General features: G+C 41.6%; 2 protein-coding genes across 6 annotated transcripts in view; one reads left to right on the top strand and one right to left on the bottom strand.

The window, feature by feature from the left end:
• The window catches only part of EFCAB6 (EF-hand calcium binding domain 6), a 101,226-nt gene extending 95,903 nt beyond the window's left edge, over positions 1-5,323 (top strand). For 2 of the 3 annotated variants that reach the window (XR_014548613.1, XM_083615506.1), the window contains 3 exons: positions 426-610; positions 1,399-1,548; positions 5,088-5,323. Coding sequence is in view for 2 of the 3 variants with exons in the window: in XM_083615506.1 (XP_083471632.1) it covers positions 426-610; positions 1,399-1,548; positions 5,088-5,210 (458 nt within the window). In the remaining variant the exon portion in view is untranslated. The remainder of the gene's footprint in view (positions 1-425; positions 611-1,398; positions 1,549-5,087) is intronic. The other variant, XM_083615507.1, reaches the window with a different exon arrangement.
• Positions 5,324-20,808: 15,485 nt separating this feature from the next.
• The window catches only part of MPPED1 (metallophosphoesterase domain containing 1), an 84,399-nt gene continuing 82,112 nt past the window's right edge, over positions 20,809-23,095 (bottom strand). For all 3 annotated transcript variants that reach the window (XM_083615991.1, XM_083615993.1, XM_083615992.1), the window contains one exon: positions 20,809-22,804. In XM_083615991.1, coding sequence (XP_083472117.1) covers positions 22,686-22,804 — 119 coding nt within the window. In that variant the 3' untranslated portion in view covers positions 20,809-22,685. The remainder of the gene's footprint in view (positions 22,805-23,095) is intronic.

Here is a 23,095-nt window from a genome sequence, read left to right as displayed (position 1 = left end):
AGGGAGCTGGCGTACAGCTTCTGGGTCATGTGGCCAGCATGACTAAGCCGCTTTTGGCGAACCAGAGCAGTGCACGAAAACGCCCTTTACCTTCCCGCTGGAGTGGTACCTATTTATCTACTTGCACTTTGACGTGCTTTCGAACTGCTAGGTTGGCAGGAGCTGGGACCGAGCAACGGGAGCTCACCCCGTCGCAGGGATTCAAACCGCCGACCTTCTGATCGGCAAGTCCTAGGCTCTGTGGTTTGGACCACAGCACCACCCACGTCCCTTTAATGAAGTACTGAACCTCAACAATGTGAGCTTATATTATTCATCAGATTTGGCTTGCTACGTTACCCAAAATTAATTGTCACTTTGATGTGCACGTGTAAAGCATGGTTGTTTATCATGTTGTTTACTCTGTACACCTATGTTTATTTCAGCTATACTGGAAAAATTTAATTTGAATTTAACCAAAGAAGAAAGTAAACAACTCATAACAAAATATGATTTCAATAGTGTTGGCAAATTTGCCTACTGTGACTTCCTTCAAAGTTGTGTGCTGCTGTTTAAATTCCAAGATGTGACTCCTCTGCAAAGGATTGTAATCCAAAATCCACGAGTTCAGGTAAATGTTCTCTGGCCACCTGAGGAGATTCTGATGCCCAAGGAGATGGCACTGAGGGAGACAAGTCCAGGGCAATTCTAGCCCTTCATGTTGTGCAATAACAGGACATTTGTCTCTCATTTGCTGCACTTAATTCCTATCCCTGCCTTCATGGTTGTAACTGTTTAGGGGAAAATAATAGTTTTTGGTTTTTTTAAAAAAAGTACCCATGCCATAATAAACATGAGGAAATGTGGTATTTTTGCTGGGGAGGTTTAAAATGCAAGTTTCCCCACAATTAAATAAAATACACATATTGAAACAAAACCAGGGATCCCCCCAGGGGTGGCATGTGCGCCACTCCGGCTGCCCAAGCAGCTATCTCTGCCGCTGCCTCTGGATCTGCTCTTCCCGCTTCTCCTTGCTGGTTGTCAAAAGAAATATTCCCATTTGCTTGACCTGAGTGTACCTGGATTTCTGTTTAAGGCTTCCCCGAAGAGTACATGCAGATGACAACCGCTAAGACTCTCAAGCTCTTGTTCAGGGGTTCAGCCCATGGACATGCATGTGTCAGTGCAGATGTCTACACTAGGAAAGTCTGTTTGTAAAGCGTTGCCCAGAGCGGCTGGGGAAACCCAGCCAGATGGGCAGGGTATAAATAATAAAATTAGTAGTAGTAGTAGTAGAAGATGTTCACAGAGCAGAGCACTCAGGTGTGGGGCCTGCACTGGTCTCACTGACCTTTTCTTCACACACACAATGCCTGAATAGGTCTTCAAGAGCAATGATCTTTTCCACCTCTTTCTCAGAATCCCCGTGGGCCACAAACACCGACCTTTTTCAATGCAATGATGAGGATTCAGCCCCAGATTCTTCACTGCTGGAGGCCGATGAGGCGAACCTTCAAGTATTATGATGAAAGTGGGACTGGACAGCTCAGCGTTCAGGATTTCAGACAGGTGACTGTTGACAGAACAATGTTAAATGCATTCACTGGCTAGCCTTAAGCAACTTGTGGCAAGGGAGCTGATATCCCACCTTTCATGAAGAAGCTCAAGGTGGTGGCCATAGAGGTTCCTCCTTCACATCCACCCTGTGAGGCAGGTTAGGCTGCAAGCAAGAGCCTGGCCCAAGGTCACCCAGAGTGAGGATTCAAATCCACACACTTTGGTGATCAGATGGAGCCTTGCTTTGGACTGCTGAAGTCCAGAAGCCGGCTAGAAAAAGCAGGGCCTTTTCAGTTATGGCCACTTCTCCTTTTTTTAAGGAGGCAAATGAAAATACCTTTACTCCATAAATGAGGTAGCTAATTCCTAATTGCTGGCTTCACATTTAGATTCTTGCTGATCAGCTTACTAGTTTGATGCATGGTCTTAATTTCAAATGTTACTGTATTTCGGTTACACATACACACAGCAGAAGCCCATAACCCAGAGGCTGATGGATTAAAACCATCCTCTGCTAGCCTGAAACACATATATGGAGACCCGTATTCACACAACCCCAAGCGAATGAAGAGTCCCTTTAGCCAGAAGGCAAAGGAAGGCATCAGCTCATGTAACTTTCAAGCATTCAACTTGTGCCTTAGAGAGAATTGAAGCAAATGGTTCTTTTCTCAGCATTGCATGACAAACTATACCTGCTAAATTCCCCTTTCCACACAACTATCCATATGACTTCACCTGTGGCCCCCCTGTATAGCTGTTCAGTTTTTTCTTTATTTTGGACATTATTTGTGTTTTTTGCTAAGGCAGGTGGGTGTAAGAATTATATTGAATTACATTATTCTTTCTCACCCACGTGAGAGTGGAACAGAGATTCCTCAAGGAAAATGGAAAGGGGTAAGCCATGAGGAGTCCTATATCTTGTGTTGTATATTTTTAATAATTGTGGAGGTGGGTCTCCGTGAGGAGGCAGCACACTGCAGAACACCTTCACAGGCTCTCTGAGCACAATTTGCGTTTGCATATCGACAGGGCGAGGTAGTGGAGATAAATATGTGGGGTTTCTTTGCCTCTTTATTTTTCAGCGCCTGCTCCACCTCGTAATTCAAACAGGACCTCAGGGGAGCTCAAAAAACCAGCATCAAAATAAAAGATTAGTAGTTAAAAGAAAATATTTTTTAATTTGATTTTATAGATTTACATACTGCCTTTCAGTATGAATCCAAGAAGGTTTACAACAGGCAATAGAGAGAATGAAAGTAGCAACATGGCAAGCAGATAAAATAGTAACTTAAATCAGTCACATCAGATATTTAAAACCCTGGGCAAATCTAAAGTTCTTCACTTGGTGATGGCTATACACACACACACACACACACACACACATACATATGCAAATTGCAAATATGCAAATGACGCCATTCATGCAGCTAGCAATTGCATGAATGGTGTTTTAAAAGTAAATTCCATGTGTGCGGTAGGAAGGTTTTAACCCTTTGCCGCCACAACTGAGTCCCAATCTGGATCAGGCTTCTGCGCTTGCAATTTGCTTTTAAATGGTGTTACACTGAAGTTGCTCAACTCCCAATGAGACATGTTGTCATTAACCACTTAGTAGTTTTACTAACCTCTTTGTTTTTGTTTCCAGTCAATCTTCAAAGGTGATTCCATTTCTAACACACCATATGTAAATAATAAGCATCTCCTAAAAACCACCACAAAATGAATATTTCCATCTCCTAACACGAAAGACAGAGCATCCATGGAATTCACCCAGAACATTGGGGGGGGGGGAGCAAGAAGTTTTAACCAATCACCTTAAGCTACAATGAGTGTCAGCTACACATCTAAGCCTTTGTTGGATTTTCACCTTTGTCTTTAAAATGAAAGTTTCAGCCACTCTCTGGGAGGATTCTCAACTTTTGATTTCACAAATCCTGGCTTCTTGGTTAGGCTTAGTGTAGAGCCCAAGCAGGTAAAAAGGTAAAGGTAACGGTACCCCTGCCCGTACGGGCCAGTCGTGTCCGACTCTGGGGTTGTGCGCCCATCTCTCTTAAGAGGCCAGGGGCCAGCGCTGTCCGGAGACACTTCTGGGTCATGTGGCCAGCGTGACGAAGCTGCTCTGGCGAGCCAGCACCAGCGCAGCACACAGAAACGCCGTTTACCTTCCCGCTATAAAGCGGTACCTATTTATCTACTTGCACTTAGGGGTGCTTTCGAACTGCTAGGTGGGCAGGAGCTGGGACCGAAAGACGGGAGCTCACCCCGCTGCGGGGATTCAAACCGCCGACCATACGATCGGCAAGTCCTAGGCACTGAGGTTTTACCTACAGCGCCACCCGCGTCGCCCAGGCAGGTAGAGCAACAGAAAACTTTGGCAATCTGTGGCAAAATCTGGAGAGATCTGACAGGTTGGAGGTGGAATCAAGGTTTTGGTGGCTACTTGTTTGTTGCCAAAAGCATCAGCAAAGATTTGCATAAAATGGGTATGTGTAAACATATGGATGGAAGCAAAATTATAAATAATTACTACACTTTAAACAGAAATACAACACATCTTACCATTGTGGGGAAGACTGCAGCCAAGTCACCTGTGTGCCTGCTCAGTTTGTGGTTGACATCCTGATTGTTGATGGGACAATTCCAAGGCTTTAAACCAGACTTAGATGTTCACAGCCCTTCAAATAGAGGATGCCCTCTGAAAAGTAGTATACTATCCTAATCAGGGCATGATCTGGAAAGTTATGGAAGAAGAACCCAGCAGAATCTGGATTTTTCTAGATTTCTGGGCTCGAGTACCAGTGACCTTTGCAGTATACAACTTTCCAGACTGAGCTCATAAAATACTAGCTTCTTAGCATATCTGCTTCTAGAATGTTCTCTGATTTCAGTAGTGTTACACCAGTGTTCCCCACAGGAAAGCATGGAAGTAAAATCAGACATGTCACGCATGTGCACATTTGAAAACTGATGGTGCAAGGTTTCCCAGACGTTTGTCTATAAATGTCTGAAGACACAAACACACACTACAGCCACATGCTACAATTTTGCCACAAACACAGTGTAACACTGATGATTCCCATCGCAATTGTGAATACATAGTTGGGTCAACAGTAGGGTGGACTATGTGTGCTCTTGCAGGCTCTGTGCACTAAAAATGTGCATCAGTTTTGTATTAGTTTAACTTTCATGGCTTTCCCCAAAGAATGTTGGGAACTGTGGCTGGGCGAGAGGTGCTGCAAATTCTCTTACTGATCCCCAGCCCTCGTCACACAGAACTGTATCTCCCAGGAGGAGCAAAACCAGAACCAGTCTGCAGGGCAAACCTAACGTATCATATTGCGCTTGGCCTAATTCACAAATTACCCCACACCCTTGATGGGGGTTGCCATGGGAACATTAGGTAGAAAATAACTCCAGGTATTCTATACGAGGCAGTTTTGCTTAACTGAATTGTGTGGATGTTTCAGTTCTGTGTTGGTTGCCTGTTGCTAACTTTCCTGGATTGTTCCTAATTAACGATAAGCAATGTCAGTTTTCTGTGTCTTCTGCAGGTTCTCCGCAAGTATGGCATTGACTTGTCTGAAGAGGAGTTCTTTCACATACTGGAATATTATGACAAAGGATTAACTTCCAAAATCTCCTACAATGAATTCCTCAAAGCATTCCTGCATTGAAAAGAAAAGAAAAAGGAAGCCTGCTCTCCAATCTTGAAGAATCATTAGGCAGGAGAGATGTGATTACTGAAATATATGTCCTCATTTTAATCTAATAAAACTATATAAATTCACCCCCTTGGTTAACAGTGTATCAGCAATCTTATAATTCCTTCGCAATGCAAACTGGTGATGGTGTCTGGTGAAGTAAATCTTCAGTAGTTGGGGCTATTAATTTTCTCATAATCCATTTAGCAGGGAAAACTGAAAACAATTAAAGTGACGGTTTTGAGGTTCTTAATTGGCATCTCAGAAAGCAATAACTTTATTTTTTCAATTAAAGGGCATTATTAAGAAAAGGAACTTTTAATTTATATTTTAAAAGGCACACTTCTCAATTTTATTTGCTGCCATTTTCTAAATGGATTATACCTAATGCAATTTTCTTCATTATTCTGAAATTGGAAGCCTCAGAATTCAGTGGCAAAAACTCAGCAGAGTTAGGTGTGCTCACTGAAAATTTTTAGGCACAATTCCAAGTGCCAGTCCTAATTTGTAAAGTCCTTAAAGAACTTGGGGCCTGTATGGATAAGAAGCAACACCCAAATGCCCTTATTAAAGCTCAAACTGCATGTTTATCAGCAGCCCAGATCCTTGAAGCTGAGACTTGCACCCAAATGGCCAGGGGTGATTTGAAGCAAGTTAAGTGGTGGGCATTTTAGGAAGAAGAAACTTGGGACACGAGATCCAGATGAGATTCAGCATGAAGGAATCCATGCTAGCTAATGTAAAATCAGCTAGTTTGGAAGGTTTTTTTGTACAATATTGTTGGAATTTACCCCCCTCTAAGTTATCAGTTTTAGAATTAAGCAAATGATTCTTGCTGGAGATGCAGATATGTTGCATCTGTCCAGTAATGCATTCTTTTTGGACCAATATGTTGGATCCGATTAAGGAAGTGGCCAGCTGTTCCAATAATACAGAATCCCAGAATAGTGTTATTATGTTATCTTAAGGACTTGGCTGGTGGCATCAATCAAGTTGTTGTAAATTTACTTACAGCTGTAAAAATGTGCATAACAGCAAAATGGAAGAAAATAATCACTCCATTGATAGCTGAATATGGTAGAATATGGAACACAACAAAAATTAACCCAGTAGAAAGTTGATTAAAGGAGAACAGAAAAATAAGTTCATTGAAAGATTATCTGCAGTTTTTAAAAATAATAATAATAAAATTTAAACCCCGCCCATCTGGCTGGGTTGCCCCAGCCACTCTGGGCGGCTTCCAACACATAAAAACATAATATAACATCAAACATTAATAGTAACAATCTGATCCAGTATAAAAGTCACAATAACTTTAAAATAGCAACTTATATCAAACAAAGCAACATTCAGCAATACATCAGAATCTAATAGTACCATAAATATCAGACTGTACATTTTATTTTATTTACTGTACAGAATTTGTTTATTTTTCTGTGTTTATATTTTGTGCCTCTTGATCCATTCTGTATAATCCAGTTTTAAGTTTGTATCATGCTAAAAATGAGCAAGAAGTGTTTGCTTTTGTCTATGATTCTGCAGGCATTTTCCTCTTATATTATTATTATTCTCATTATTCACATTATTCACATTATTATTTAATTATATTTGTATATCACCCTTCATCCAAAAATCACAGGATGGTTCACAACATAGAAATACAAAATGAGAACACAAACTACATAATAAAAACCAAAAAATTTAGGGAAGTTTTTTATGTTTGAAGTTTTATTCTGCTTTTAATGCTCTTTTGAAAGCTGCCCAGAGTGGCTGGAGAAACCCAGCCAGATGGGCAGGGTAGAAATAATAAATTATTATTGGTTTGTTTTAAATATATTATTATTAAATATATATAGCAACCCTTCCCACAAACACACTTTAAGGGAAATGTTTTCATCTGGTGTCTAAAGATATATAATGCAGGCGCCTGGCGAGCCTCAGTAGGGAGAGCATTCCATAAACGGAGCCACTGCAGAAAAGGCCCCTGCTCAGGTTGCCACTCTCCTAACCTCTCACAGGGAAGACACATGAGGAAAGGCCTCAGATGATGACTGCAGGAGCGGAGGTGGTTCATATGGGGAGAGGTGGTCCTTAAGGTATTCCTGAGCCATTTAAAGCTTTGTAGGTCAAAACCAACCATTTTAATTGGGCCCGGAAACTAATTGGTAGCCAGTGCAGTTGGACCAGAATCAGTGTAATATGCTCAAGACCGTCTTGCACCGGTGAGCAACCTGGCCGCTTAATTCTGCACCCGCTGATGTTTCCGAACCGTCTTCAGAGGCAGCTCAAGTAATAACGCATTGCAGTAATCTAACCTTGAAGTTACCAGAGCACAGACAACATTAGTTAGGCTATCCCTGTCCAGATAGGGGCGTAGCTGGCCACCAGCCGAAGCTGATGGAAGGCACTCCAAGCCACTGAGGCCACCTGAGCCTTGAGCGACAGCAAAGGATCCAGGAGTAACCCCAAGCTACAAACCTGCTCCTTCAGAGGAAACCTATCCCCATCAAGAACAGGCCACCTCCCACCCCTCTGGTCTAGGGAACCCCCCACTAACAGTGCCTCAGTCCTATCTGTGTTGAGCTTCTGTTTATTGGCTCAAAACTTGAGTTGCATGGAAATAAAATACTGCAGCGCTCCAAATTATTTGCCCATGTATGTGCAGAGAAATTAGTAGAGCTGATTGAAAAGCAACACATTCAGATCTGCATTTTTCCTTCTATGTTTTAGTTGCTATTTTTATCTTGAGCATAAATAAATTAATAATAGTAGTACTAGTAATTATTATCATTATTTAGACAACTTATTTGCAAGTCTCTCAAAATCAGGAGGGTCTTTTTATCTGAACTGTGAATGTTCAGATCTGCCAAATGTAAAAATTTGCTGTAAGCATTCAGTTCAGGTCTGAATTAATGCTCTGGGAAAATGCTTAATTCTTTTTTAAAAAAAAAAATATGGAAAGGAAGCATGCAAGAATCCACAGATCTGAGTAAGTAATATTGAGGGAGTAATTAGAATTCTGAATATTAATAAAAGCTTTTAAAATCCTTGTAACCTTTTATGTTTAATCCTCATTTGAAAACAGCTCTCAAGTTATTCCTTTTTATAGCATTTCTAATATTCTTTGGTCTCAGTAAAATTCTGCCCTTTAAGTGCAATGTGCTTCTTCTGTGTTTTGGGATTACACAATGATGATAAAATAATTAATATACCAATCTTTGCAATCAAGAGCTGATCCATTTTTAACCACTACTACCCTGTATCTGGAGCTGTTGTGCAAAGAATGAAAACTCTAATTTCACATTAACTAGTAGGGAAAAATACAGCAGTTATATTTTTTCTCCCAAATGCAATAATTAGATCAGATGAAAGATAAGCACCCTTCCCCCCCAAGCTTCCTCCAGCTCCTGCGCTGCATTATTCCATGTCTTGCAGCTCCTGTAATTCATGCACAGTCGTCAAAATAGCAATGTTTGCTTCATTCTTCCAATTGTCTTTGGGATATTGGGTGGTGTAAGAAGAAGCAACGCTGTGGGGGAGGAGAGGCGGGTATCGCACAATTTCTTGGCACATCATGGCGGCGTATTTTTCATTAGTGCTACTGGCAGGAGGACTTGACTCAACAACTCCAAAGGGATTAAAGAACAATATTTTTGCTGTAAAAACGAATCAAATCATGCAGCTTTCATTCTCTCTCTCTCTCTCTCTCTCTCTCTCTCACACACACACACACACACACACACACAAGAAACACACGGCATGGATAACAATTGCCAAACTGTTTTATCCAGCCTTGGGGCAAGAGAGGGGAGAGAGAATGTCACTGTATTTCAAATGACAGCATTTTGAAATATCCTGGATAACACAGAAAACACCCACTGTTTATAGGCTCAACTTTCATAAATCGATAAGGATTGTGCATTGCAAGGAGAAGATAGAGCTTTCCTTCCCCTGTTGGTGTGTTCAGAGTAAGAATATTGAACACAACAAAACAAAGGCAATCTATTGCCAAAATGTAATTCTGTAAATGCAAAAAAAACGAAGCCCGGCAGGTCTCTTACATGACAAGACTCCACAATCTTCCAAATGGTTACTTGACAAAGTTTGCCCATATTGCAAGTTCTGTGCCCATACTCTGCCCCCTCAGAAGGCTGTAGGATTGCCAACTTCTGATTTAAGAAATACTGGTTCTCCAGGCAGAAGTAGGTTATTTGGTATTATTTGCTTAGGCAGAGCCACCTCAGAATATAATGGATTAAGTGGGAAGTAACAGGTCAGGGATGGTGTTCAGGACAATATGCGGTGGATCAGAAGTGGAGGACAGCCAAACTGCAGCAAAAACGTTGAGTTGATAAGGGCTTGGGACCTCCATAGTGTGCTTTTGAACACCATGGTAGTCGAAGATGTAATAAAATAAAATGGAGTTTCCAAGTAAGAGAGAGCCAACAGTGTGACGCGGCAGCTAAAAAAGCCAATGCAATTCTGGGCTGCATCAATAGGAGTATAGCATCTAGATCAAGGGAAGTAATAGTGCCACTGTATTCTGCTCTGGTCAGACCTCACCTGGAGTACTGTGTCCAGTTCTGGGCACCACAGTTCAAGAAGGACACTGACAAACTGGAACGTGTCCAGAGGAGGGCAACCAAAATGGTCAAAGGCCTGGAAACGATGCCTTATGAGGAACGGCTAAGGGAGCTGGGCATGTTTAGCCTGGAGAAGAGGAGGTTAAGGGGTGATATGATAGCCATGTTCAAATATATAAAAGGATGTCACATAGAGGAGGGAGAAAGGTTGTTTTCTGCTGCTCCAGAGAAGCGGACACGGAGCAATGGTTCCAAACTACAAGAAAGAAGATTCCACCTAAACATTAGGAAGAACTTCCTGACAGTAAGAGCTGTTCGACAGTGGAATTTGCTGCCAAGGAGTGTGGTGGAGTCTCCTTCTTTGGAGGTCTTTAAGCAGAGGCTTGACAACCATATGTCAGGAGTGCTCTGATGGTGTTTCCTGCTTGGCAGGGGGTTGGACTCGATGGCCCTTGTGGTCTCTTCCAACTCTATGATTCTATGATTGTATTCAGATCATTACAGAGAATGAGATGCAGGGATGCTTGACTTCACCCATTCAGGCGGCAGAAGATTCTTAATAGTAACCATTTGGAATGCTCCCCTACCGTAAAAAAAATAAAAAAAATAAAAACTACAGCCATGCAGTAAATTAATACACGTGTCATATCTGAAGAAGTGTCGTATCTGAAGAAGTGCGCATGCACATGAAAACTTATACCCAGAACAGACTTAGTTGGTCTCTAAGGTGCTACTGGACAATTTTTTATTTTTATTCCTAATATGTCAGTTTACTACATAGGGAAGCATTCAAAGATATGTCCTCCCTAGTTTCCATAGTACAGTTAATAATTTGACTACTTCGTTCCATACAATGTGTAAAATAGCTTTCCAGATTAGCAGTCTCTGAATATTTGAAAAAAGGAAGAAGAAAAAAACACCCCCACAAACAAACATTAAAAGCTGCAGCGACTTTCCAACACTCTCTCATCATTAAGGGAACAGGCCCATTTTCAAAGTTCTGCCTGAAATCTCCTGCTACTTGAACAAAGAATGATTGGTGGAGTTTTCATTTCTTTAATTTGAATGCTATAGGTTGGGAAGAAGCAAGACAATTTGGGCTGCATGAGTTACTCTTTGTATCCCGCCCGCCCGCCATGGGGTGCACAGGGATGGGTTATCCAACTTCCTCCTCACCTCAACCCTGTGATCTAGCTCCAGCTGAGGCTTGGGCACAGGCCCCACGTCCTAGCAGAGTGGGGATTTGTACAGTCATACCTCATGTTATGTTTGCTTCAGGTTGAGCGTTTTCAGGTTGCGTCCTGCGGCGACCCGGAAGTACCAGCAAGGGTTAGTTCCAGGTTTTGCCGCTAGCACATGCGCAGATGCTCAAAATGACATCACACTCATGCACAGAAGCGGCGAATCACGACCCGCACAGATGCGCAGACGCGGGTTGCGTTCTACTCATGCTGCGAACAGGGCTCCAGAACGGATCCTGTTCGCAACCAGAGGCACCACTGTACTCGAGTCTCTGTACATGCCTGCCTGCCTGCAATATTTCAGTTTCAGATGTTTATTTGGGGTACACACAGGGTACTGGGTGTTTTTTCTCTTGAGCGATGACCAGGTGGTCACAACTTGAAAAGCACGGTGAGGAAGGAGCCATTCATGTATCTATAGACACAAAGTGCAGCTCTCATCATTTGTGATTCCCCCTTCCTGCACAAAGGCTGTCATCCCATGGATAGCTTATTATTATCTCAAGTAGACACAAAAGGAATTTTGTATTATGTTAATACTTAAAATATGCTAATTTGATGTCTTCACTGTATATCCCCACAAAATAAGCTTGACATGAATTCTCTGTAACAATACAAAATATCACCATCTTCAAATAAGCAGATACAACACGCTGTTAAAATTACTGTAAAAACAGCCACATCACTGTTTCTGGAGCATCTCTGATTTTTAACAGCATCCTAGCAGAGTTTATTCTTCTTGTATGAATTTTAAATGAAGGTGGCTGGACAATGAATATCATCATGGTAAAACCTCTAAGAGGTTTTACTACAACCAAGCAGTAGATACATTTTGTTAAATAAAAATAAAAAAGGTTTCAGAATATTCTTTTTAGCGAGTGTGATGCATGTTTAACTGCCTTTCAATAGGGCGCTGTTACAATGGCGGCACCAAATTTTGCACTACTGATTTGTATGCATGAAATTTGGCTGAAAACAATGTTTTGTTCAGTTTGTAACAGAGAGTGTGAGGATCCAGATGCATTTGTTGATTATCTTGGCAAACAGGCTGTGAGTTTAGAATATACGGCTGGGTTAAATACCAGGATCAATGCAGTGTAATATCCAGCCCAATCAGGCCCTTGTTAGGCTTAATTATCTGAGAGTATCTCTCATGTGCTCCTTATAATATGCTGTCACATTCATGGGCACCACTGAGAGTCAAACTACATATGATGCACAAAACTCATGATCACATCTCCGGATGTCTTGTCTAAAATATAAAAGCAGCTTGGGGCTGGGGGCTGTAACTGCTCCCCACATGTGGTTTTGCCCATTAAGAATTGGGAAAATTGTGGGGGGGGGGGGTTGGAATTCCCTGCAATGCTGTTATTCCCCGGGGAAGACTAAGACAAGCAGCATATAGGGCCATACTGCCTTCCTCCACATCACTGGGGCAACGGGGTGATTTAGAGCAGGAAAATGGTACAAGGGGAAAGGGTTAAACACCCTCTCCTTCAGGGTCCCATCCTGTACCCCCACCCCTGGCAACTACATCAACAGTATTGGAAGATCTGGCCATTGGCCCTCCCAGGCCATGCGTAGTTAGACCCTGAGTGACTGGCTAACTCACACTTTCACAGGATTACTAAAATGTTACCATATTTCCACACTGGAACCTGAATTTGGATATTCTTATAGCTGAAGACATCCTTCTTCTTTTTACTAGAGAAAGCGATATACAGTCATACCTTGGGTTACAGATGCTTCAGATTGCGCATTTTCGGGTTACAGACGTGCCGAAACCTGGAAGTACTGGAACAGGTTACTTCTGGGTTTTGGCGCTCACGCATCCGCAGAAGCACCAAATTACAACCCACGCGTGCTGCAGGTTGCGGAAGCTGTGGGTTGCAAATGTGCCTCCCGCACGGATCACGTTTGCAACCCGTGTCCACTGTATGATGCATCTCTTTCTCTCTCGAAAGAGGACACAAAGTGTACCACAAAATAGTTAGCAGATCCACACTATGCAGAAAACTGGAGTTTGGCGCAGTCCATAGCATACCCCAATTGCTAGAAAGCTTTAAAAATGGGACATTCGCATGTCTCATTCCTAAGCGGGTATTGGCTAAAATGGATGCTTTTGCTCTCATTTTGAAAAGATATCTATCCATATTCTGCATATAGATACTATATACCATAGTATACTATAATGTTTAAATGTTTCTTTGATTGTCCTTGAATCTTCCTGTGTGATGCGCCACACCCTTTGAGAGAGATGGACAGCAGAGAGGAGAGGGCCTATTTTGTTGCTGTGTCATTTATTCTATGCAGGTCTATCATATCTATTCAGCAAGAGAGCAGTTTTCTTCACACTTTGTCTACCCAACTGAATTTGTTGGGTGTGTCTTTTGAAGACAGGGGTACTTACCTTCACCGAAGCTCATAAGTGGTTGTGCATAAATACTTGAATCAAGGCCAAAGTGCATAAACATCCAGTTTCAAAGTTGTATTGGAATTCCCTTTCTGGTCAGGAAGGGGGATATCTATTAATCATGGCTTATCGGTCTCAATGCATTGTGAATTATACAACAAAGTGTCTTGAACAGCCGTTAGCAGCTCTTGCGCTGTTGTGCAGCACAGCTTTCAAAGGAAAATATATTAGGTGAGAGATGCCATTCACAGGCAGAAGCAAAAAACCCCCTGTGAATTCAGGGAAGGCATGAAGACATGAACCCTGAAGTCTGCCAAAGCAAAATGTTATTTTAAAACAGACTCCTAATGTAGCTTAATCTTGTTACTGTAATACAAAATTGATGGGCGACTCTCTTCTTTAGGTCTGTAATTTTAGCCACAAGGTGCTTAAGTTCCAAGTTTGCCCCCTCCCTAAATTAGAAGATAGCTGTATAGAAAGTAGTTCAGTGAGTAGAGCATAAGACTATTAATCTCAGGTTCAAGCCCCACATTGGGCAAAAGATTCCTGCATTGCTAGATGATCCTTGTGGTCACTTCCAACTCTACAATTCTATGAACAGCATTTTTCTATATAGATGTCTTCTCAGTTTCTCTTTAATATTTTTATAGGTGTTTGATCTATAAAGGCTGTGCCCGAGAACAGTTGGGCATGAAACTGACCAGAGGGGAAATGGCTCTGGAATTGCCCAAGAGCTGGAATAAGAAATGTGTTGCTGAACAAATTGAGAACAGTGATCATAGTGCCATGAAATTTAACATTGGTGGACAATTGCCAGTTGTAAGGGGACAATTGCCAAGCATGTCCAGCATAATCACATTTGACTTCAAAAAGGGAAACTTCTAAAAAATGAGGGGACCATTAAAAAATAATGTTGAAATGGAAAGTCAAGTGGGTCAAACTCTTCAAAATGCTTTGGGTATTCAAAACCAAAGTGACAGACACTCCGTTAGAATGCATGCCAACAGATCAGGAAAGGTACTACCAAAGGCCGAGAGGATGCCAGCATGGTTAAAGAGTCAATAAAGTTTTTGGATGGAAGGCAGCTCTTTCAGAAAATGGAAGTCTTGCCCAAACAAGAACGAAAAGGAAGATACATTTTGGCAAAAGAAATGCAAGTAGATAATAAAGGTGGAAGGGTTTTGAGGAGCATATCACTAAAAACATAAAGATCAACAATAACAAATAAACAAAAATACCTTAGAAACAGGAAAGCAGATTGAGAGGTGGCTGGATCCCTGGGCAGCAAAGGAGTCAAAGGTGAGCTAAATAATGAAAAGGAGATCACAGAGTAGCTGAATTATTTCTGTCTGTCTCGATGGTAGAAGATCCCTGAATTTTCTCAGGAAGGGAATCTGAGGAACTGAAACCAATAATATCATCAAAGATGAAGATCTAAAATATACAGACAAATTAAATAAATAAATCACAGTATCCAGATGACATCCAACCAAGAGTTCCTAAAGCAAATACGAAAATTGTGATGTAACAAAAATGTGTAACTTTGGCCTAATATCAGCTTCTATACTTGATGATTGGAAAGTGGCAAATACAACACCATTTTTAATATATATATTTTAAAAATAAAGGTCCACAGGAGATCCAGAAATTACAGATTGGTTCATTTAACATCTCTTCTGAGAAAACTGGCAGAAAGCATTATTAAAGATAAAATTCCCAAACATATATTAGAACAAGTCTTGATCAAGAAGAACCAGCATCGCTTCAGCAAAGGTAAAGTCCTGTCTAACCTTTTAGAGTTTTGGGGGATGGTCAATAAACATATGAATATGGATATCCAGTGGGCATTTTGTATGTAAACTTTCAAGAGGTTTTTGATAAAATCCCTCACCAAAAATTCATGTGTAAGTCATGGTATAAGAAGACAGGTCCCTCTTATCATAGAATCATAGAATCATAGAGTTGGAAGAGACCACAAGGGCCATCGAGTCCAACCCCCTGCCAAGCAGGAAACACCATCAGAGCACTCCTGACATATGGTTGTCAAGCCTCTGCTTAAAGACCTCCAAAGAAGGAGACTCCACCACACTCCTTGGCAGCAAATTCCACTGTCAAACAGCTCTTACTGTCAGGAAGTTCTTCCTAATGTTTAGGTGGAATCTTCTTTCTTGTAGTTTGGAACCATTGCTCCGTGTCCGCTTCTCTGGAGCAGCAGAAAACAACCTTTCTCCCTCTTCTATGTGACATCCTTTTATATATTTGAACATGGCTATCATATCACCCCTTAACCTCCTCTTCTCCAGGCTAAACATGCCCAGCTCCCTTAGCCGTTCCTCATAAGGCATCGTTTCCAGGCCTTTGACCATTTTGGTTGCCCTCCTCTGGACACGTTCCAGTTTGTCAGTGTCCTTCTTGAACTGTGGTGCCCAGAACTGGACACAGTACTCCAGGTGAGGTCTGACCAGAGCAGAATACAGTGGCACTATTACTTCCCTTGATCTAGATGCTATACTCCTATTGATGCAGCCCATAATTGCATTGGCTTTTTTAGCTGCCGCGTCACACTGTTGGCTCATGTCAAGTTTGTGGTCAACCAAGACTCCTAGATCCTTTTCACATGTACTGCTCTCAAGCCAGGTGTCACCCATCTTGTATTTGTGCCTCTCATTTTTTTTGCCCAAGTGCAATACTTTACATTTCTCCCTGTTAAAATTCATCTTGTTTGTTTTGGCCCAGTTCTCTAATCTGTCAAGGTCGTTTTGAAGTGTGATCCTGTCCTCTGGGGTGTTAGCCACCCCTCCCAGTTTGGTGTCATCTGCAAATTTGATCAGGATGCCCTTGAGTCCATCATATGGAACACAATTTATTTAAAGATCAGGAAGCAGAGGCAATGACTAAATGAATAGTTCCCACCCTGGAAATATGTTAGAAGTTGGGTCCTCCAAGAACCTGTATTGGGCTCTGTGCTCTTTAGCATGTTCATAAATTACCTGGAGCTGGGGGTGAGCAGCGGGGTAGCAAAGCTTGCTGATGACACCAAACTATTCAGGGTGATAACAAAAAAAAAAAAAAGATTGCAAGGTTCTCCAGAAGGATCTCTCCAGCTGGATAATAAACGGGCATTAAAATGGCAACTATGATCCAATGTAAGTGTGTGTAAAGCAATGCACACTGGGGCAAAAAATCCTGTTGATGGTTGCTAGACACTGGAGGCTGCATGCTTTTAAATGTAAGTTGTTGGGGATAGTTATGTAGTAAGAACAACCCAGTAACCACTATCTTCCACCACTTCTGCCACTGAGGACTTCTTGGATCATTCTTTGTCTAGCTCCTTCCCTTGGACCTTCCTTACCGCCTTGGGTGACCCTGCTGGGAGTATGAGACTCCCGACGGCTTCGCTCACAAAGGTCATAGGAACATGCAAGCCCCACTCCCCACGACAAGGTGATGGTCCAGCGAGTGAGACTGTAAGAATAGGATGCTGGACTTTGGTACAGCTCATCTGACTCTCTTTTTTCTGTTTGCCATTATGCAGGTTTAAAAGATCAATTTAAATTCACTCTTTGTTTAAATTATGAGCTGGGTTTTTAAAATAGTAATTGCTGTGTGTTTTATAGTGTAATGTGGTTATTATTAGTTTAACCACTTAAGCAGTCAATATATGTTAAACATTTTTAGATACTGGTTGCATGCTTTAAAGATATTAACTCTAAGCCACTTTAAGAAAACTTTTGTTTTGAAAGGTGGCATATAAATTCCTAATTTTTAAAAATGCAAATCAAGGAGTGAGGAACACTGTATCCCTAGGAGTGATCTTTGCCACAGATGTATTATATGGAACATTACTGCAGCTGAATGGCAAGAGGAAACAAAGTTGTAAATTAGAATAGGAGAATACTATTAAGAATGAGCTTGCAAATGGATATATAGAACAGTTCTGGGGTTAAAGAGAGCTCCTTATGTTTGACTGTTAAGAGTAAATTGTTATAAATTGTCAACTCAGTGGTCCTCAAGTTCATGTAAAATATGGAAGTCATTTGGAAAGTGTAGTGACAATTACCAGGAATGTCTGAGGAAGTTTGTTCTTTTTGCATTGTTGTTTTTGAGGGGGGGGCAAACCTAAGACTTTTAAACAAAAACAACACTTGAAATTAATGAGATACCATATGTTAATATCGCCTTTGACCTCAAATATGTTTGCAAATGTTTTATTAAAAATATTTTATTAAAGAACAGCTGTTTCATGTGATAATGGTCACGAGGTTAGTTTAAATTAAATTCTGGGAGCAGAAGAAAGTTTCTGTGATTAGACTGTAACTTTGGGATTCAGTGATTTCTTATCAAGTGAATGAAATACATTTTTTTGTGAAGGAGGGGGTGACAAGCGGTTAATATGTTTGGGCAAAGATGGAAATGGTTTAGGATAGTGGTTTTCAATCTTTTTGCGCCCATGTGTCTCTTGACCAACCACATTCTTTCAGTGGCTCCCCTGTGGGACACGGAGAATCCCCACTTACACAGGGGCTCCATTCCAGGACATCACGTGTGTCACAGGGGTGCACATCAAGGGGGATTCCCCATTCTGCCCCTGCCCAATTCCATGCCCCCATTTTTGGCACGCATGTAAGTGGGAGTGTGTGCGCCGATTGTGCACAAGTGGGGATTCCCGTTTCACTTTTTACTAGTGCTTGCCAATCTAAATACGCCTTCAATGTTGCTGCATTTTAAATTCAAGCGTGGGACCCGGGTGCAAGACATTCTGGAAGAGAAGGGAAAAAATAGCAGGCAAAGATTGGCCAAAACAGACATCAGTTGGCCACAATTACTGGCAAACATAGAATGGCATCAGGGTTGACACCTGCCTTGATTTTACAATATTATGTCTTATTTTTGCTCAAGATTGTTTTATTTGCAAGATCGTTTTGTGGAACAGCATGCAAATAATGGCCGTAAATAAATGCTTTATTCTGGCAGGGGTGAGTGGGGGGCAGAAAGTTTTATTTATGGTCTGAAATGACCTTGGAGAGGACCAACTTTTGCTGCTTTTGCATTGCCATGAATATCACCCAAGTATGGGTTCTGGAGTAAATTAAATGTCTTATAGATGCCTCCATCTCTGTCTAAATTTGTGGCTTTGCGATCAAGCAAAGAGCTCTGGTTGCCTTATTTTGAATTGTTAGAAATAATGTTAGTAATTGTTAGAATTGTTAGTAAAGAAATAATGATCAAACCAACCAGGGGGCTGAGGCAACTTAAGGACTTCAGATCCTCCCCTCATCTGAGAAGCTCCCTGGGTGTGACCTTGGGGGCCAGTCGCTGCCTCTCAGACTGACCTCCCTCGCAGGTTGTTCTGAGGATAAAATGGGGAGGGGAAGGAAAGAGCTACGTATGCCACCTCGAGCTCCCTGTAGAAAAGATAACACAACCGAGCAGAAAGTTCACCTGCACAAGCCCCTTTCAAGGCTCGTGTCTGTCACATTTCACAGGACAGGCAATTCCAACAGTTTGGCATTGCAACAGAGAAGGCCCTCCGACTGGCTGCTACGAGATACTAGGGTTACAAAAATCAGGCTTTGTACCAAAGCACCCTAGCTCAGCTGAAGGAGCACTTTGACATGAAGGATCTTGGTGAGGTATCCAACTATCTTTCTCTGCAGGTGGAGAAGGACCAAGCAGGTAATTTTCTGGTACACCAAACACAGAAAATTGCTGATGTATTAACCAGGCTGAATTTGGTTGATGCAAACCCAGAAGACCAGATAGTACTGCTGAAGCATTTTCTGACACCACACTTTACAGATGCATTCTAGGCAAGCTGAATTTCATTGCTAGATGTTAAAGACCTGATATAGCTATAAGCACTAACCTGTTTGGCAGACATGCCAAGGTTAAGGTTTATGTACAGAGGTTGCAATTGGGTTGAACCACAGGTACTACAGGTTACACAGAAAGGAGGAGGATGTTAGGATATAGTTCCATTCCACCTTAAAAGGAACAGGTATGACTGTTGTGTATCACATGCCCGTTTACTTCCAGCACAGTCTGCTGGGAACTTCCATTTGTATATTGCTTTTGCTTTACTCCTGTTTAGCTGGACACAAAGGGAAGAAGACATGTTTTTTCCTTTGTTCCTGAACTATGCTGAATAAATGCTGTAAATATGCTTACACGTCTCTCTCCGCCACTTCCGTTGTGAGATTTATTCACTCTGCTGATAAGAGCGTGCCGAGTCTCCAAACGTATCTGAGGCTCATGTCGCTAATTGATGCTGTACCGGAGAGCACCCAGCTGCCGGCCGGTGGCTGGAGCCTCTTAGGGACATGCCAAATGCCCCCGTCTCCCCGGCAGTATCCCAACAGTATAAGATGGGCAGGTGAAAGCACGACCAGCAGGGCAGGGCCTGATCTGTAGAGTTCAGCGAATGGAGAGGTTGGTATGGAGAAGGCAATTCATAGAATCATGGAGTTGAAAGGGACCCCAGGGGTCATCTAGTCCAACCCCCTGCAATGCAGGAATTCCTCAGGTCCCTGATTGCTTAGGTCCTTGCATATGTTATAATTGCGGCCTTTAATACCAGCTGAACAGAAGCATTTTTTCCCCCAGTGGTAGCTGCATCAACATGGTAGTGTATTAACCCAACATAAGGCCAGTGGCTGCCCCATTGGGTAAGATGAGACCTTTGCCACAGGTGGCAGACTGTATGTGTATGAAGGGTGAATCAGTGCTCCCTGACACATCTGGCATTACTCCAGCCACCCATGACCGTTTTTCTTGCTCACAAGTCACTGGCTGCTACTACTGCCGCTGCCGTGCCCAGACCCTCTCCCAACCCAAGCCTGGCTTCTACGCAGTAGCAGCAGCATGTGCCTAGAACCCCAGGCTAGCCAACAACCAAAAAGCAGCCCATGGTTGCCATGCCTTGCTCCAAGGTAGCCCTTCCTCGGAGGAAGACAATGTGGGTGAGGTGGCCCCAGAGAGTGCCTGCTCAAAGTTTACTACTGTCCAAGTTGAAACAACACCCTGTTCTGTGGAAGGACCTTATGTTCTTCAGATGGAATGAGACCTCGTGGGATAAGATGGCCCAGGAAGGCCTACAAACATCCATGACAGCCCACTGACTGATGGCGTAGCGTTGTCAACAATTTAACTAGGAGGCTGTGCCTAGTGAGAGCAGGAGCAAAGAAGAATGGCTGACTGGCACACCAAGCCTCATCAGATCTGCTGGTAAATGTTTTCGAATGTATGTTGTTGGCTTACCAAAAAATGAGTCCACAACTGCAGCATTTTGAATGTGAAATGCCCTGTTCCTGTCTATGTGTACACCATGCAATTAGTAGCTTTAAAAGATTTTTATTTGTCTAACATGCTTGACAGAAAATTACAACAACAATCCAGTTATGCCAAAATGAGTCAACACACCTGAAAATTTTCATGACCTCAAAAGCTTCTTAATGTCATTCATACATAAAAATGCACAATATTCCAAAGAAATATTCTCAGGGGGAAAAATATTCTTCAGAGAATATATCCTGACTTACATAGAAATGTTCTTGAGGCAAAAAAAGGAAAGGCCTCTTATTTTAATAATATGCTCCACCTCCTTTTTTAAGTGTTTCTGAAGTGCTATGAGTTATTGTAAACATTTTAGACTCACTTATCTGTTTCAGGAAGCTTGTTTATTTTATTTTCTGGGGTTGTCACTAGAAAACTTAAGTAAAGGTTTATTATAAAAATAGCCACATTAAAAGTCTGGTTGAGAATGTAGAATTCCTTCATTTGGAGGAATGACCATGTGCTGAAAGGCTGGTGCAAACTGGCCACTTGTCACAGCGGCTTTGCTTTTTCTTGCAACGGTGGCCAGAGATACTGCCATCTACCTGCCATGTAGCCTGGTTTGCAGTAGCCTTTCTGTGCAAAGTTATATCTGCACATCCGATCTTGTGAGTAAATTTGATCCACAGTAATATATATTTTCAGAACACATAAGATTGCCATAAAATGACAAGTCTTCTTTTTGCGATCCCTGTTCCATGGATTCCAACCAATCGTCAAATTGAGTACTGAACAAGCAACAAGTCTAGTTATCATTATGTACCTCTCTCAGATTTGACCCTGAACTCCACATTCCTGAAGTTATGTGCCTATATATATATAGTAGTTAAAATCCACATTTATGTTCCCTGTGATGTGCTCATGTGGATTGTTCCGCAGTTCTTAAACATGTTTGGATCAGCTACATGCACACACATTTGCCAGCTTGGGTGAGTGTGGAATTGACCTTTGAGAACTGGGCTGCAAGGGCAAAAGCTATGGCTATGGACACAGTAGTGGCTGAAAATGCAGCAAGTATTTCAAGCTGCATTTGCGCATCGTTGTACAGACAGTTGCAGACAGTAGAACTTACTTCTAAGGAAACATGATTAGGTTTGCCCTGTATGAGATTTAACAGCTGCAGAATTCATTAGGGTTTTTGGGGAGAGGGGGCTTTTTAATTCCTGAGTTTACATAGTTTACATTTAATTTAAACTACTTCTCTTTCAATTTTTTTGTGCTGTATACTGCATTTCGGTAATCTCCACCATAATATCACTTTCCATATTTAATATCAGATGGAAGAAGATTTTTAAAATTCTCCTATACTCGGTTTTACAAGACTGGAAGATTATAGATTTGAAAAGTATGTGCCATAATAATGTGCTTCTTTTGACCTCTTAAATACATGGGGAGTCATTTTATATCTGTAATAATAGTCCCAAGAATCTAGCACAATTATGTTTTCCCCTCACTGTGATTATCCTGTGAAACCAGGTTTAAATGAGCAAATGCTAGCATTTAACACACATGAAAACTGTAAACCTTCATAAAGAACCACTTGGCTGAAGAGTCATGTCATTTTAGTAAGTTCAATATAGCACATGGAATATACATAATGCATTGATTTCTCTTGATATAACATGGAATGCACACCCCTTTTTTGTATTAAAAAGTCTTTTTAAAATGATGAAATGTTAGATCTGTTGAAGTATTTCTAGAAGGCTGTGATACCAGATACCTCTGATGTCTGTCCATTCTTGCCTCTCCAGTTATTTCATAAAGAGAAAAGAAAAACACGTTCATAATTTAGCGTATGCTTAGTTTTTACATCAGCAGCTCTGTGCTGCTAGCCAATGTTTCACGCAGGTTGCAGGCTTCATACTTCTGCGTGTGATAATCATGTGTTCCTTGGAGTAGGCAAATCAATAACTATAGGTGGATTGAGTGGCTGGTAATTCACTGTACATGCAGAAGCATTCACGTAGGTGGTAGTTCCATCAGCCATAACTCCGTAACCTAGAATTTAAAAAGATAGTTGTTATTATTACTCAGCTGTACTTGTTAAGACATCTCATCAAACAAGTTTGCCAAGCATTGTAACAAAATCAAGTAAAAACAGAATAAATAATATACAGAATAACTGTGATTTCCCCCTCCAATCACAGTTAAGTCTGAAAAATCCAGCTTGGCATATGATTCAAATACAAAAAGACCAGCACAATAAAATGCAATACAAATCACAGGAGCTAAAACCACCAGCCAGACCACATATAATCTTCTCTCTTTTTTGGCTTCAAATTAACTTTC

This window comes from Podarcis filfolensis, assembly GCF_964270895.1.
Source record: "Podarcis filfolensis genome assembly, chromosome: 5".
NCBI lineage: Eukaryota > Metazoa > Chordata > Lepidosauria > Squamata > Lacertidae > Podarcis > Podarcis filfolensis.
The sequence above is the reverse complement of the archived record's forward strand: the minus strand, read 5'-3'. Positions and strand labels throughout refer to the sequence as shown.